General features: G+C 42.0%; 1 protein-coding gene across 7 annotated transcripts in view; it reads left to right on the plus strand.

Annotated features, from left to right (window-relative positions):
* KALRN (kalirin RhoGEF kinase) overlaps positions 1-16188 on the plus strand; it is a 668576-nt gene that overhangs the window by 301301 nt on the left and 351087 nt on the right. For all 7 annotated transcript variants that reach the window (XM_060639748.3, XM_060639750.3, XM_060639747.3 and 4 more), the window contains exon 10: positions 6623-6745. In XM_060639748.3, the coding sequence (XP_060495731.1) occupies positions 6623-6745 (123 nt within the window). The remainder of the gene's footprint in view (positions 1-6622; positions 6746-16188) is intronic.

Consider the following 16188-nt stretch of genomic DNA (forward strand, 5'->3'; position numbering starts at 1 on the left):
TAAGATTCCTGGGGCACCTGGGTGGCTCAGTCGGTTAAGCGGCCGACTTCAGCTCAGGTCATGATCTCACGGTCCGTGAGTTCGAGCCCCGCGTCGGGCTCTGTGCTGACAGCTCAGAGCCTGGAGCCAGCTTCAGATTCTGTGTCTCCCTCTCTCTGACCCTCCCCCATTCATGCTCTGTCTCTCTCTGTCTCAAAAATAAATAAAAACGTTAAAAAAAATAAATAAATAAAACTAAGATTCCATCACATTAGAAGAATTCAAAAAATCAGTCCCATAACAGCAAGCAGCTAGGCCCTTGATTTTCTCCCATTAATTCATTTGCATTCATGGCCACCATTTAGAAAAATATCAATAGTTCTCTTCAAAATGACTTCTTTTCTTTCCCTTAGCAGCTAGAAAGGCCTGTCTCCTGCCCTGAAAAGCGCCCTGCCTTTTGTGTGCTCATTGGAATAAACACAATTAGATGAGGAAGAAAGGGGGCAATTAGGGAATTATGTGTAATGGCTGTTAGATTGGCTCCAGTATCCAGTTCAGGATGTGAGTATCTCTCTTGGAAAAGACTGTTCTGGGAAAGGACTAATTTCTGGTTGAACAGTTGGGGCACAAGAAAGAAAGAAGAGCTTTACAAGTTGTTTTTAAGACAGCCTGCCTGCTGGAGTGGCCAGGAGTCCTGGGTGTTTGTTCCCAAAGAAAGGGCACAGATCAGGCCTCCAGAATAAGACGGCACAGCCTCTCTCAAGATGGTAGGGCAGGAGGCTCAGCCAGACTTCCCTTGACAGCTCCCAGATATAAATGTTCTCCAGTATCTCCCGCATGTGCAGGGCCGGCAGGGATGCTGGGGGTAGGGGGAGGTGGTGGAAGGGTAGGATACAGTGGTGAAAATCCCATACTCCTCAGGAATTAACCACCTGTCAGGTGGGGCAGTGGGGAGGGTGGAGGCACACCAGGAGAGAAGTCTGGGTGCAGACTGAGAGAGGGTCTATGACAGAGTGAGGGAGGGGAGCATGGAGCTGACACATTACCCCAAAGTCTTGTGCTGGGGATGAGTGTGAGCCGAGTGCAGTTCAACACGTCCTGAGCAAACCAGGCTGTTCTGTGTCTCACAAGGATGTCAGAGTCTAGTGGGAGAGACAGACCTGGCGGCAGTAATTGTGGTTTGAAAAGAATCAGGGAAGAGTGGCATCCCACCCCCCAGCCCGGGCGGTTTATTGAAGAGAAGTCTTTATAATAGTCTTTCCAGAACTAGTAATTCTGAGATGGTGCTTCAAGGTTGAGTAGGAAGGAAGCTGGGAAGTGGATGTAGGGAGAAAAAAGGGACATGGACATTTCAAGTAAAGTTAAAAATAGTAAAACTCAGGAGGCAAGAAGCAGGTTTTGGGGCATTTAGGGGTGAGGCAGGGACTCACTGGAGGTGGGGTTGAGAGGGGGTGGGGTGACCACAGAGGACTTTGCATGTCAGGTTAAGGAGCCCCTCAAAGACTATGTTCTAGTGAAATGTCCACTCAAGAATGCACAGGTTAATTCCATTTAAGCCTAAATTTGTGTTTTTCAAATGGATTGGTGTCCCTATTTTTTTTATTATTAGCATCCAACTGTATTAACAATTTATAACTTATTTTTAAACCTGAGTGTATAAAAATTGCTCCTTTGAAACTAAGGGCACATCTTGCCAGAATCAGATTGACAACTATCACTGGGTACTGCTTCCCACTCAAGTTCACAGGCATAACTGTCATTTATCAAAACCAGAGCATATGAAAATGGAAAGAAAACAAAAATCTGTTATCTCTGTGCCATCCCTCGTAACTCGTTTGCTTCTACACCAGTGACCGGACCTTTCTTCCATGCTGTATTCCAAGCCATGCCCCAGGGGGTCAGCCTCCACCTGCCTCTCCATTGCCCCCATACCCAACCACCAAATCCTGGCCATTCTCTCTCCCAAATATTACTCAGACCTGTGTCTCCACGGACACCGCCATCAGACTTGCCTGAGCCACCAGCACCTCTTGTCAGGATTTCTACAATAACGTCCTGTTTTCTCACCTCTACTCTTGTTTTCCTTGGAATCTCCACCAAGCAGTCAGAGCAATAGCTTTTAAATGCAGGTCTTTCTCCTCCTTGTAGCCCTTTGGTGGCTCTTAGGATGAACCCTGGAATCTGACTGGGCACACTGGGGCTCGGCAGGTCTGGTTCCTGCCTTCTCCCAGCTCATTTCCTGCTTACCCCTATTCAAGCTGTGCTGATGGTTTTCATTCCTTGCTTGGTTAAGTCCTACTCTCTCTCAGGTCTCAGCTAAACCTCACTTCTTCAAAGAGGCCTTCCCTGACTGTTGGCACTTTTCACCATTGCAATAAGTGACCAATTATGTGATCTCATGCCTGGTGCCTGTTCCCCACACAGACTGAGCTCCCAGAGTCAGGGTGGTGCCTGCCTTGTTTCATACTGCACTCTGGGCTATTCTAGTGCCCGGCACTGGGGCACAGTAAGACTAGTAAGTATCTGTTTGAATATGTGATATTCACATCCCACATGTGCTTCTTTGATCCCCGAAGAACCTGAACACAAAAACTAAAAAATAAAACCATCTTAGGGTATATGTGTCCCTTCGAATCAGCATTTTTGTATCTTTTGGATAAATACTGAGTAGTACAGTTGCCACCAACAATAGCCAAATTATGGAAAGAGCCCAAATGTCTATCACCTGGTGAATGGATAAAGAAGATGTGGTATGTATATATATGTTTATATATACACACACAAAATGGAATAGTACTTGACAATCAAAAAGAATGAAATCTTGCCATTTGCAACAATGTAGATGGAACTAGAGTGTATTATGCTAAGTGAAATAAGTCCTCAGAGAAAGACAAATATCATATAATTTCACTCATATGTGGAATTTAAGAAACACAACAGTTGAACATAGGGGAAGAGAAGGAAAAATAAGATAAAAATTGAGAAGGAGGCAAATCATAAGAGACTTAAATACAGAGAACTGAGTGTTGCTGGAAGGGAGGTAGATGGGGGGATGGTCTAAATGGGTGATGGGCATTAAGGAGGGCACTTGTTGGAAACAGTGGGTGTTATATGTAAGTGATGAATCACTGGGTTCTACTCCTGAAACCAATACTACGCTGTATGTTAACTAACTCGAAAGAAAGAAAGCAAGCAAGCGAGCAAGCCACCTATGTTGGAAACACTTGAATACCAATTCAAAGCCATTAATAGGTATTAACTATCAACCTGTACTATCTTGACTGAAATTCGTCAATGATTATTTTAAGTAAAATTCCGTAAGATGAGAATTAAACAGGGATAGCTAATAAGGGGTACCTTGATGGGTATACACACTTTGGTAGGGGTTCAGGGATTTGGCTAGAAATGCAATTTATTCTTTAGCCAGTGATGCTCAGAGTCTGGGACTCACCAGAAACTGAGGGATATCCAGACTTCCAATGCTGCACGTTCATTCACAGAGTGTAATGTAATTGTCAGGCACTGCTGGTGTCTGCTCAGAAAGCACATTTCGGTGCTGTGCAGTCTAGTGGGAAGCTGGGTGGTACTCTCAGGATTGTGGGACATGGGATCAGGGTCAAGAGAGCATGTGGTCTAAATGCATGTCAGGCAACGATGGCTCTAAATGAACTGTCTGAAACGAAATAGTCAGAAATCAGCGTTTTAAACAGTACTTCCTATAGTGATTATGTTTCTCTATTCCCAGGTACTTTTGCAGTCTCTAGGTATTACTAGAGGAATTTTGTCCATATCCTAAATCATTTGCTTTTTTATTTGTTAAACTGATTTCCATGTAGTCCCTGCATCTTTGCTGAGACCACACGTGTTTCCCCAGCTTCAGTCCCAATGGCAGAAGTTAGGCTAAATGGAGACAATATAACAACACAGAGCAATCAAAATTATGTTTGAACTGATAAAAGCCTATCAGATATGAAATAAATACATTTTTAAGAGGTTAAGGTAGAGCTAATTAAGTAACCTTGGTGTCGTTAACTGATAATGAACTGACATTTTAAAGAAAGCAAAAGAACTTAAATAGGACGCAAATTGCTCTTTAAAAAACAGTTTATAAGTTGTGAAATCACCCATAGGGAGTATAAAAGCTAACCATTTGTGAACCAGTGGGTGAAAAGCTTTCCTGTTAAACCAATTTGTTTTAGCATAACAAACCCTATTAAAGCAAGAGAGAAAAAACAAAATGAAACAAAATAAATTCACTGAAACATTGCCAGACAAGCAGGTCATACTTAACTGCTCAAAACTAAATAAAAAAATAATAATTGTTGGGGCGCCTGGGTGGCTCAGTCGGTTGAGTGTCCGACTTCAGCTCAGGTCACGATCTCACGGTCCGTGAGTTTGAGCCCCGCGTCAGGCTCTGGGCTGACTGCTCAGAGCCTGGAGCCTGTTTCCGATTCTGTGTCTCCCTCTCTCTCTGCCCCTCCCCCGTTCATGCTCTGTCTCTCTCTGTCCCAAAAATAAATAAAAAACGTTGAAAAAAAAAAATTAAAAAAAAAAAATAATAATAATAATTGTAATCTGAAAATCTGTCATAAATTCCAAAGCCTTTGTGAAAAACCAAAAGACAGCTCTTTTGTATATAAAAATTATCAAAATTATCCATGAATTTCAATTCATTCTCAAAAAGGGATTAATGCAAGTTTAAATATGCATAAAAATAAAACCGCACTGTCTGTGGTACACAATATATGGCAAACTTTGTGGGCCATGCAGGCTGATGCCCATCATCCTCGTTACAACAGAGAATTGTGGGATCAGATTGTGTCAAGTCAAGTAAAAATGCACTCTCCTGATTTTCTGTGTGTTGAAATTTCACCATACATAATTCTGGAGAGACGTGGGCTCTTCTTTCCTCTAAGAAAGGAACCTTTCGAGTTCCTTTCAGTGCTTCCTTTCAGTGTTTGCAAAAGGTAAAAATCCAGTTCACTTATGACTGCAGTTTATTTTCACAGACATGCTTCTGGAATATGAAAAGCATATATTGCCAGAATTTGTTATATAAGGTATTTAAGTCTCTACACCCAAAGTTTATATAGTCATTTCCTAAAAAGCCTTTCTTTTCTCCTTTTTAATGGACATTCCAGTTTTGTTAAGTGAATGTTTGTCAAACCTCATTTTTATATTCATACATACATTTCTCTGACCTAATACCAATCCTATTGTGGGCTTTATGATAGTGTCGATGGAGACTTCGAAGGCTTCTATACTTTGCACAATTGCAAGTATAATTTGTCTCAAATGTTAAAGGAAGTGAAGCCAAAGGCAAGGTTCTGTGGAGCCAGAACTCCCATGCCTGTAGTCCATGGAATGATCTGGTCTGTCTGCTTGCCACTGGGCAATCTGTAGAAGAAACAAAGGAAGGGACTAAAGCATCCTTTTAAACAGGCTCAGTTCATCTAAATCATTTTCCAGAAAGTCATTCTAGAACCTAGGAAGGCTAGTACATCGTTAATCAAATGTTCAGGTCAAGTCCAGAGTAACAGGAATGGAGTGGGCTTAGTTGTCTTGGCAGGGTCTCTAACAGGTGTGTCTGTGCACTCTAACTGATTTAATTGCAGCCACCTGCTTCACTGAGCATTAGCTCTTCAGAGATGAACTGAAGCACCAGGAGATGAACTGCTTCCCTCTCCCTGAGAGGCACACAGTTTTGTTAGGCCATCAATGTGAAAGCAAAACAGGTGTTAAAGGCTTTAGGTCCTGCCCTGCCCCCCCCCCACCCCCCTGTACATTTCAAGGCTCCTGCTAAAGGGTTTCTACTCCTCCTGTCCAGTGTTCCCTAGGACAACATATTTTCTCACCTTCTCAGCATCCCCTCCCTTGTCCCTCTACTTCTCCAGCTTCTCTCAATACCAAGGAAAATGTCCTGAGGCCAAATCACTAGATCTTGAGCCTAGAAATACACCGGGTCTCCACTGCTTCCTGGCAGAGAATCATGGATACTACAGGCCTTAGGATGCAAAGACCTTAAATTATCTATTTGTTAACTGTTAGTTGGTCAGTGCTGGTTGGAAGACAGGGCTGGAAAGAAGCCTGAAAGGATGGTTTTCCTAGTGATCACTATCTGGAGCAGCCAGGTGGGGTCTAACCAGTACAGACTTTACTCTCAAGATTAGAAAGGGAGTCCCAGAAGCCCGAGGAGGCAGGGTTCCCATGACTAGTTGCCTCTGCTGTGAGTATTGTTATGGTGCAGTAGGGGAGGAGTAAGCCATGAGGGCCAGGGAACTGCCCTGACCTGATGCTGCCTAATTTCCTGCCAGCATCCCTGAATTTATGTGGTTGGAGTAAAGGTAGTAAGAGGTTTAAACTGTGCCCGATAGTCTGTGTAGCTTATTTAAAATAACGGACTAATTAAACCTGGGAAAACAGAAAGAGTAATGAGGGAATATTCTGGACACGAAAGATGAGTTGAATTTAGTGAAGGGTGGGACTGTTACATTGCCAATGACAGCAATGAAACCCCTGGATGGACAGTGGATTGAACATTTCCAGCTGGACTGCTGCTTTCCGATTGGGATGGGAACTGTAGGACTCTTGTGGTAGCACATGTAGTCTCAGGTTTTTCCTTCTGTCTTCCTTCTCTGACCAGGTGTTGGATTGGATTGAAAACCATGGTGAGGCCTTTCTCAGCAAACACACCGGGGTTGGGAAGTCCCTGCATCGAGCCCGGGCCCTGCAGAAGAGGCATGATGACTTTGAAGAGGTGGCTCAGGTGAGATGCTGTTTGGTCGTGTGTGTGTGGAGCTGGGTAAGGGAGACCAGGGCTATGGCTTTGGTATTTGGTGGGGCATGTCGGGGTGATAGCCCAATGGCTTCTGGGCTGCCTTCCTGCCTGATGCAAGGAGACCCTTGTCTGTTTTTGGATCACTAGGTGAGTGATAAATAGACCCTTAGTTTATGATCTTCAAAGCAAATTTCCTGCCAGCATGATATGTAAATGCCTTGTCACAAGGTGGTAATGGTGGAAGGAACTGACATTAGAGACAGCAACAGCCCAGAACTACTGGGCTGTAGGCAAGTGGGAGCTGGTTATCCCTGTAGGCAAGTGGGAGCTGAAAATCAGCATTAGCTCTGCTTGCAAAGCTGTGCGTCTTCCAGGACCTGGAGGAAGAGATGGTACCTGTTCACCACATCATGTAGTCACAAGGCTGAATGTGCCCAGAGAACATGGTGTAATATTCAGTCTTTTAGCTGAGTTGCACATGTAATCCCAAAAGGGCATTTTTATCTAATTACACAAAGATGCTGTGAGAGGTCTTGACCATTTGAGTTCATGATAGTTATACAGGAGGGTTTTTTGTTCTGAGCCTCCAGCCCCCAAATTTTATCCTAACTCTCTTATATTCCTCTTTTGGGGAATCTCTGATGGATTCTGAACATCTTCATCTTCAAGATGAAATACTACCTTGTCCACTTATATTGTCAAGTGTGATCAGTTGCAGTGGAAACTAAGACTGAGGACTAAAGCAGGGAAGGGGCATCTGACGAGAATCCGCATGGGGCAGAAGGGAGGATGACAAAGCTAGGGTTTGCCACATGACAGCTTTAACCAGGACTGGCTCTGATCCCACCATCCGGACAGTCCTCAGTGTGGGTGTCACACTGGGCATTGTGCAGAGTGCTACCGCTCACCCAAGGAGGCCACCAGCCCCAGACAGATGTGAGCTGTGGGTGGGGAAGTTGAGACCCTGCCAAGAACTGAAAAAATCTTCTAAAGGACAGGAAAATGGTGGGAGCGCACCACATCTCTGGGGAAGTGGCAAGTATGTGCTGGAAAGTGAGAGGCCTGGCAGGTGCCAGAAAGACTGAGTCACTAGTGACCTCGAGCCAGAAATACAGATGGGTTAGAGCCGACCTATCCAATAAAGAAAGCCTCAGATAGCATCTTTGTGCACAGTTGGTGGGAATGTAAAGTGGTGTAGTCTCTGTATGGCAATTCCTCAAAAAATTAAGCATAAAGTCACCATATGATTCACTAATCCTACTTCTACATTTATACTCAAAAGAATTAAGAGCAGGGATATGAAAAGATTCTTGTACACCAGTGTTCATAGCAGCATCATGTACAATAGCCAAAAGATAGAAGCAACCCAAGTATCCAGATGAAAGGATAAACAAAATGTGGTCCATACACAATGGAATATTATTCAGCCTTAAAAAGGAAAGAAATTGATACATGCTACAACATGAATGGCTCTTGAAGACATTATGCTAGGTGAAGTAAGTCAGTCACAAAGGACCAATACTGTATGAGCCCACTTATATGAATTACCTGGAGTAGACACATTCACAGAGAAAGTAGAATGATGGTTGCCAGGGCTAGAGCAGGGTAGGGAGGAATGGAGAGTTATTATTTAATGAGTATCAAGTTTCAGTTTTACAAGATAAAGAGTTCTGGAGATGGATGGTGGTTGTACAGCAATGTGAATCTATTTAATGCCACTGAACTTAAAAACTTTATGTTATATTTATTTTGCCACCACTACAAAAGCAAAAAACTAAGCTTCATCCATACAAGGACCTTCTGCAGAATGGGCTGGATTATGCCAATGTAGTATAGACACAAGCCAAATATTCCTCTGGATGTAGCACAGTCCCAAAACATCTGAGTAGCCAGGCATCCTGGGTGCCTCTGCTGTCTGTTAGCGGGCAAAGGATGGGAGAGGGCCACATGGTCTCCCTGTATGCTGAGTGGGGAGTGTGGTTGGTATCTGAGACAAACTATTGGAATAGAGCCATCCTATAGTTGTGTGGTGTTCCTGCCTTTCGTCTGTCCTTTGGCTCAGCCCTTCCTCACTTAGAAAGGATATCCCCAGAGCCACCCACAGCCCTGGCCCAGCCATCCCCCACCCCTTGCCCTCTTTCTGCTGCAGCCTCAAAGGCAATGCCAGCCTTGGTTATAGGCCCTTGAGGGAACTGTTGTTTTTGTGCATTGTTACAACTGGCTGCCACTGAAACTCTAACATTTCTACCAATTGCTCCCCTAGCTTCTCGCTGATACCTGATAATAAGCCTTTCACAAGGACAGTGCCTTTCAATTACTAGTAGAGACGTACTCACTTAAATTCATACTAAAGAAAGAATGGACACGTTTTTGAGAGCTTACACTTCCATTATATGTTTTAGCTCTCACCAATCCTGAATGATGCATAGGATTAGCCTTGTTTTATAGAAGACAACACTAAAGCTCAGAAAACTCAGTGTCCCCAAGTCATCTGGCTTGTCAGTGGCTCTGCTAGCATTTAAAACGTCTGACTACAGAGTCATGTTTTCACCCTAACTCACTGCTGTCCTTCCTTATTGAAGTATAGGAACTGAGGGCAAAAATCATTTCCAAGTGCCAGTTTGCTCATGAAAAGTACAGGACAAACAGCAAGAGTAGGGGGAGTGGGAAGGAGATGCTGCAGTGGTCATTCCATTTGATGTAGTACATTACAGCTTTTCCTAGGCTCTGCCAATCCACTTCTCCCTGTCCTTGTTTTCAGATAAGACTGTGTCTTTCTTAGGAGAGAGAGTTATATCTCTTTTTTTAAAAGGTCTATTTATTTTGAGAGAGAGAGAGAGGAAGAACCAGAGAGAGAGAAGGATAGAGAGAATCCCAAGCAGGTTCCATGCTGTCAGTGCAGAGCCGCACATGGGCTCCATCCCATGAGCCATGATATCATGACCTGACCCAATACCAAGAGTCAGACAGTTAACCAACTAATGTGGTTAACCAGCTAACCAACTCATGTGTCCTGAGTTATACCTTCTAAAAGGCTCATGCTTTTAGAAATGTTTCCTCTGGAAAGGGGACAGATGTAGACAACAAAGAGAGCGTGTAAGCAAGGGGCCATGAGGTTGCCTTATTGCTCTGTAAATAGGTCTCTAGAGATGCATCTCATAGCCTTGTAATAAATCCTATTTTGTTTTCTCATCCCTACTCTGAGGAAAGGAGTGGGCAGTGGAACTGCCTAGTATCCTGGAATTGGTAGTCCACATAGGAAAACCAACTTGACCATGGCAAAGGCAGATGGACTGTCAGGAGCCTCAGACCTGCTTTGTTCTGTGCAACATGATCATCACACACAAGTGCTGAGAAAGGGGGTGATCCAGACAGGAAAGGGAGTGTTCTCTCTCTCTCTCTCTCTCTCTCTCTCTCTTGCTTCTATTCTCAATCAAGTGAGGGCCATTGGGAGGGGAGGAGTGGATTTAACCAGAAATTGGACAATTCTTGAGTCAGAGATCAAGCCAAAGCATGGAAATTCTTGTTGCTTGTTTTTTGGATTGCTGATTATGAGATTTAGTCAGGAAGGGCATCACAAATAGTGTGGTGTAGGAGGCTGGGTGGGGGGGTCGTTTTTCACCAGTGCTATTTTAAATTTTGTATTTTTATGATTCTTTGACTAAGGCTGACTTGAAACAAAATTTCAAGCACCGATTCTCTAAAAATTAAAGAATTAATTAAAAAATTATCTTGAATCAAAGCAGAAAGAGAGCTGTTGCATCTGTTACAGCTCCTGGGAATCTGCCCTTCTACAGTGAAGAGCAAGCACGCAAGTGGAGAAAATGGTTACCCGCAGGGAAAGGTCGGAGGGCAGTGTAAAGTCCTGGAACAAATATGTTTCTATTCTGTAGATAGTGTAAAGACATTTAAGGCAATAATAAATATAAATTATAGCTTTGAAAAATTAATGTAGCAAACTATTACCTGTCAGTAGCATTTAACTTAAATTTTGTGTTTATTAGAGCTTGAACGAGTTTTAAACAAATTCTTTAACTTTATTTGAAGGAAATGAATGAAGTAGTTATGGTCCTCAGTTCATCCTGCAGATGGCACTCTTTGAATAGTCTACATAGAAACTGAGCTGAATGAGGAAAGGAGCCACAGTCCTGACTACCTGGCCGGGGAGGCTCCTGACAGGCAGGTGGTGAGAGTCTGGGGCCAAGGATGTACCAGGGATCTGTCTCTATAGATCTTTCTAGTCCAAGATACTGAGATTTTCCATGCCCAAATAGAAGACCTGGGCACTAACGGGAAACCCTCTGGTCCTGGTATGTACTTGACTCAAGTTGCTGATAAACTCATCACATGAAGAATAAATCAGTCCGTAGAGTAAATCAGATTTCAAAAGACACTTATTATATTTATATATATAAATAAATAAACTACTGTGGCACAGTAGTCATTATCAGAAGTCTAAAACAAGCATAGGGGCACCTGGGTGACTCAGTCATTTAAAAGTCCAACTTTGCCTCAGGTCATGATTTTGTGGTCTGTGGCCCACATTGGGCTCTGTGCTGACAGCTCAGAGCCTGGAGCCTGCTTCAGATTCAGTATTGCTGTCTCTTTCTGCCCTTTCCCCACTCATGCTCTGTCTCTCTCTTTCTCTCTCAAAAATAAATAAACATTAAATAACAGAAAAAAAAAATAAAAATAAATAAGCATAGGATGGAGTTTCTGCCAATCACAGCATAACTGTCAGGGGGTAGATGTATCCATATCTTTCCAGGAGGTTGTATGGGGTTTGGTACTGTTATTTTGTCCTGAGATATTTGCTATCACTCAGTAGGAAAGTACTCAAGTGCCTGTGGTTTAGATAGCAGCTGTGCCTGCTCTGTGAGTGGTCTGCTTTATGACCTCATTATCTGAAACGCCAGACTTTCTGTAAGCTAGCTTAGTAAAAAAATTAGCAATCATTTACATTCAAATATATATTATCCAAAAATCTCAAAGCACCAAATCACATTTAAGCAACTAACCATATTAAATAGTATTAGTGTAACATTTTTGAAAGAACAGACCATTTAAAGAAAGATTTAAAGGAATATAAAAACATAGGCACAATTAAGTACTTCATTCAATAATCTCTGGTTAGTTGTTTATCTGACTCTTGCTTTATTCTCACATTTGAAGAGAAAACACTTTAAAAAAATTCATTCTGGGGGCACCTGGGTGGCTCAGTCCGTTGAGTGTCTGACTTTGGCTCAGGTTGTGAACTCATGGCTCATGAGTTCAAGTCCCGCATTGGGCTCTGTGTGGCACAGAGCCTGGAGTCTGCTTCAGATTCTGTGTCTCCCTCTTTCTCTGCCCTCGCCTGCTCATGCTCTGTCTCTTTCCCTCTTGAAAATGAAATAAAAATTTTTAAAAATTAAAAAAAAAAATCATTCTGAATCTTGGGGTCAAAATAGGCAAAAATGGAAAGAAAACATTTTAATAGCCCTATCAGTGACCTTACCCATAAAAGATATTCAAAGTAAACAGCTAACCTACTGGAGCTCTAAGGGCAAGTAGAATAGGCAATTCATAGAGATAGAAAGCCCATGCCCTCAGAGTCAGTGGTACTTATCAGTTCCCAAGCCTAATCAAGTCTGTGTTGGTCACCATGATAAATGAAAGAGATATAATAGTTCCTGTCTTGAAGGACTTATGATCCAAAGAAAAACATGCAGGAAACATATCCTTTATTTTTAATTTTTAATTTTAAGTAGGCTCCACACCCATCGTGGGGCTCAAATTCACGACCCTGAGCTATAGAGTCGCATGCTCTACCAACTGAGCCAGCCAGGTGCCCCAGTCGGCAGGAAACATATTCTAACTCTCTAAGAAGTCCCATAGTCTGAGAGGAGGCATAATCTTTATTCTTCTAGGGTTTTAAAGAAGCATTTCTAGTGAAACCATTAGTTCGTTTGGTGATCCAGTAAATAGTCCTGCCTAGGAGATGGTGTAGTGATCTTTGGAGTACGTTCCATCTTTCTTTTCATCCCTGAGATGGTGACCAATTATAGCAACTGCAAATACAAGCAGGAAGAGAAGGTGGCAAAACTTCAATAGATGCTTTTTCACACTCTAGCTTCTTAGATAAGATAAAAGTTTCTTTGGTAGAATAAAAAAATAGTGAGGAAGAAAGCCAAGAAAATGCAGAGAAATTAATGTCATGAAGTGGGCAAGTGGAAGAATGTGAATAAGCAGACAAATGAAATACAGTCTCCCCCTTTGGGTCTTGCATGACATTTGTCCCACTTGAGTATATTCAGGACATTCCCTCCATGAAGCACCAGGGAAAAGTAGCATGAGCTGATGGGAGGGCTCTTATGACCGCTCTCAGGAAGAAGAAAGATATGTTATATTGTGGGTAACTCCCAACCATTGGTTTTTGAAGGTCACTTTATGTGGAAATTGAGAGGGGGTAGGAGGCAATATCTAAGGTAGTATAGCGAGCCTGCCAGGAACCTCTTATCAAGACCATGAATTGTCCCCCACTTCTGCTGCTTCCTGTATGGAACAAATGGCACATTCAGAAGAAAGTGAGACTGCATTCCCCATGACTTGAAGTTCTGGGTAGCAAACTGAAAGACTCAAAAGTGCAGGTGGTGTTTTTATCTTTTGTTCCATGAAGGAAGTGACTATAGAAAAGAAGGGAGGCATTGAAAAACAAATGGCTGCCTATGTAGATGGTATTTTAAAAAGTGTTCTGGAATATATCCTACACAGCCAGGATGATGGACTTCTGGCAAGAGGTGAGTGCATCTTATAAAGATTGGGAAAGATTGGGCAGAAAGCTTTGTTGATATATCTATAAAGAATTAAGTGAACTTTGCAGTGGAAGGAGAAAATTATCCCAGTAAAGCCCAAACCAGATATGTGGGGCACCACAGAGGTGACAGAGAAGCATCTTGTGAAGGAAATGCCCTTAGGTCACCTTAGTAGGAAAATACAATACAAATATTTTGCCTGCAAAATGTATATACATATATCAAGAAAAGTCATATGTAACAAACAGTATACTTAAATTTTAATACAAAAATATAAATTATCAAACATTGCCGAGACTTTAGGGTATTTTAACTCATGGTTGCTTTTTTATGATCTGTCCAAAATCAGATGGTGACAGAAGAAGAATTTTTTTTTAAAGACTCATTCTAATTCTCATGAAGGTATATGAGAAAGAATCACATCTATATGAAATCTACAAACCTGAGGGTAGTAAACAATATGGAGAAGTAGTAGACATATGAGAAGGGGTGGGCGGGAATCCCTGACTGCTGCTAGAGAGGACCATGGTCTGCTCCATCGTATGGGGGATATGGAAATGCGGGTCTGATATGATTTCAATTCTGGTTCAAGGAAAACTATGGTAGTGAGGAGAGCCCTCAAATTTCCTGGCATCTCCCATAAATTTTGTGAGATCTATACGTTGTTGAGAGTGGAGGATTCTACCTGGGAGAGAGTGGATCATTGTAGAAAAGCTCAAAGGAGTGTAGGTTGTATCTAGTCTCAAGAACTTTGACCTTTAGATGAAAGGGTCTAGACTTTGCTCTTAGAACAGAGAGAAATATTAATGTCTTTTGAGTAATGATATAAATTAAAATATAGTTGACTTTTGAACAATTCAGTAGGTTAGACACCAGCACCTGCATAGTCAAAAATCTGCACATAACTTTTTTACTCCCCCCAAACTTAACTGCTAATAGCCTGTTGTTGAAAAGAAGCTTTACAGTTAATTAATACATATTTTTCTGTTTTGTGTATTACATGCTGTACTCTTACAATAAAGTAAGCTGAGGAAAAGAAAATGTTAATAAAACCATAAAGAAAAGAAAATATGTTTGCAGTACTGTACTGTATTTATTTAAACATGTAAATGGACCCACACAGTTTAAGTTCATGCTAATCAATGGTTAACTGTATAATCTCTAAACCAGAGAAATAAAGATTTCTCTATCCACTGGTTATTTAAATCATATGTATTATTGTGCCTAATTTGAGAAAATATATATTCAAAAGGATATTGAAAAACCATACTGCGATTGTCAGAAGATTGCTAGGATAGTGAAGTTGAAGTAACTGTATATATTCAGTCTTGAGTAAATAATGTTTTATGGAAGGCAGGGGGTTTGAAGTCTTCCTGTTAGAAGACATAAGGGTGGAAGGGATAGTGAAGCCAATTTTAGCTTAATTCAGGTATAACTTCTAACCCATGGTTGCTTTTTTATGAGCTGTCCAAAATCAGAATGATGCTGTGTGCTTCATATCACTGGAGGTTTTCCAGGAGAGGTGACCCTTTATTCCCTTAGGATATAAACATCCTCAAGTCCTTCCTACCTTAAAAACAACAACAAAAGAATAAAAAGAAACTTAGACTTTGAGAGAAGAGTCTATATTTGCCATCTCTATTTCCTCACCTCCTAGATGCCCTTTGACCCCTGCCATTGGACTTCTGTTTCCTCTGGGCAACTGAGGTTAATTTTACCAAAGTCTTCCTTTTTTGTTGCTAAATCTAAAGGACACTTTTCAAATATTAATTGGTCTTCATGAAGCATTTGACCATGTTGACCACCTCCTCCTTTTTAAATTCTCTTCTCCCATCTTTTCCATGACATCATGCTCTCTTGGTTTCCTTATGTCATTCTGGTTGGTCCTTCTTAGACTCTTCTTCCTTTCCCCCAGGATTTCCTCAGACTGGCTCTTCTCACTGTACACTCCATGCATGATTTTATACTCTTTCCTAGCCTCAGCTGTCACCCCTAGTCTGATGGCTCCAAATCCTTGTCTTGTCTCTGACCTCACCCTTGAACAACCTATTCATAAACTCATTGACTCTCTGGACACCTCCACTTTGATTTCTCAGATGGTTCTCAAACCCACTGTATCCCAAATTTATTTTATCATCTCCTGTCCCTTCTAGGTACGCTCTTGCTTCTGTGTTCCCCATACCAGTAAAGGGTACCAACTGCTCAGTTTCTCAAGCCAAAAACTTGGGAGTCATTCTTGACTCCTCCTTTGCTCTCACCCTCATGAGTCTGTTGCAAGGTCCTACTGATGCCACTACCTCTTTATGTGTCCCTTCCCTTTCATCTCCATTGCCACTGCCTGAGATCAGAATCTCATTATCTCTTGCTTGGTTTATCGCATTATCCTCCTTTCCCTGACTCCAGTCGTTGTCGCCTTAAATCCTTTCCCTCACTGCCACAAGAGTGGTTTTCCTAAAATGCACATCTCATCATGCTACTCCATCAGTTACGGAACTCATAGATGGCTTCCCGTTAGGATAAAGTTCAAACTATCAGTATCATAAACCTTTTATGATCTGGCTACTGCCTCTCTGGCTTTATCTTTTACCCTTCATGGGCTCCCTCTACCCCACCCTATACTTCTGCTGTCCTGTTATGAAC

This window comes from Panthera onca, chromosome C2 (assembly GCF_046562875.1).
Source record: "Panthera onca isolate mPanOnc1 chromosome C2, mPanOnc1 haplotype 2, whole genome shotgun sequence".
Taxonomy (NCBI): Eukaryota; Metazoa; Chordata; class Mammalia; order Carnivora; family Felidae; genus Panthera; species Panthera onca.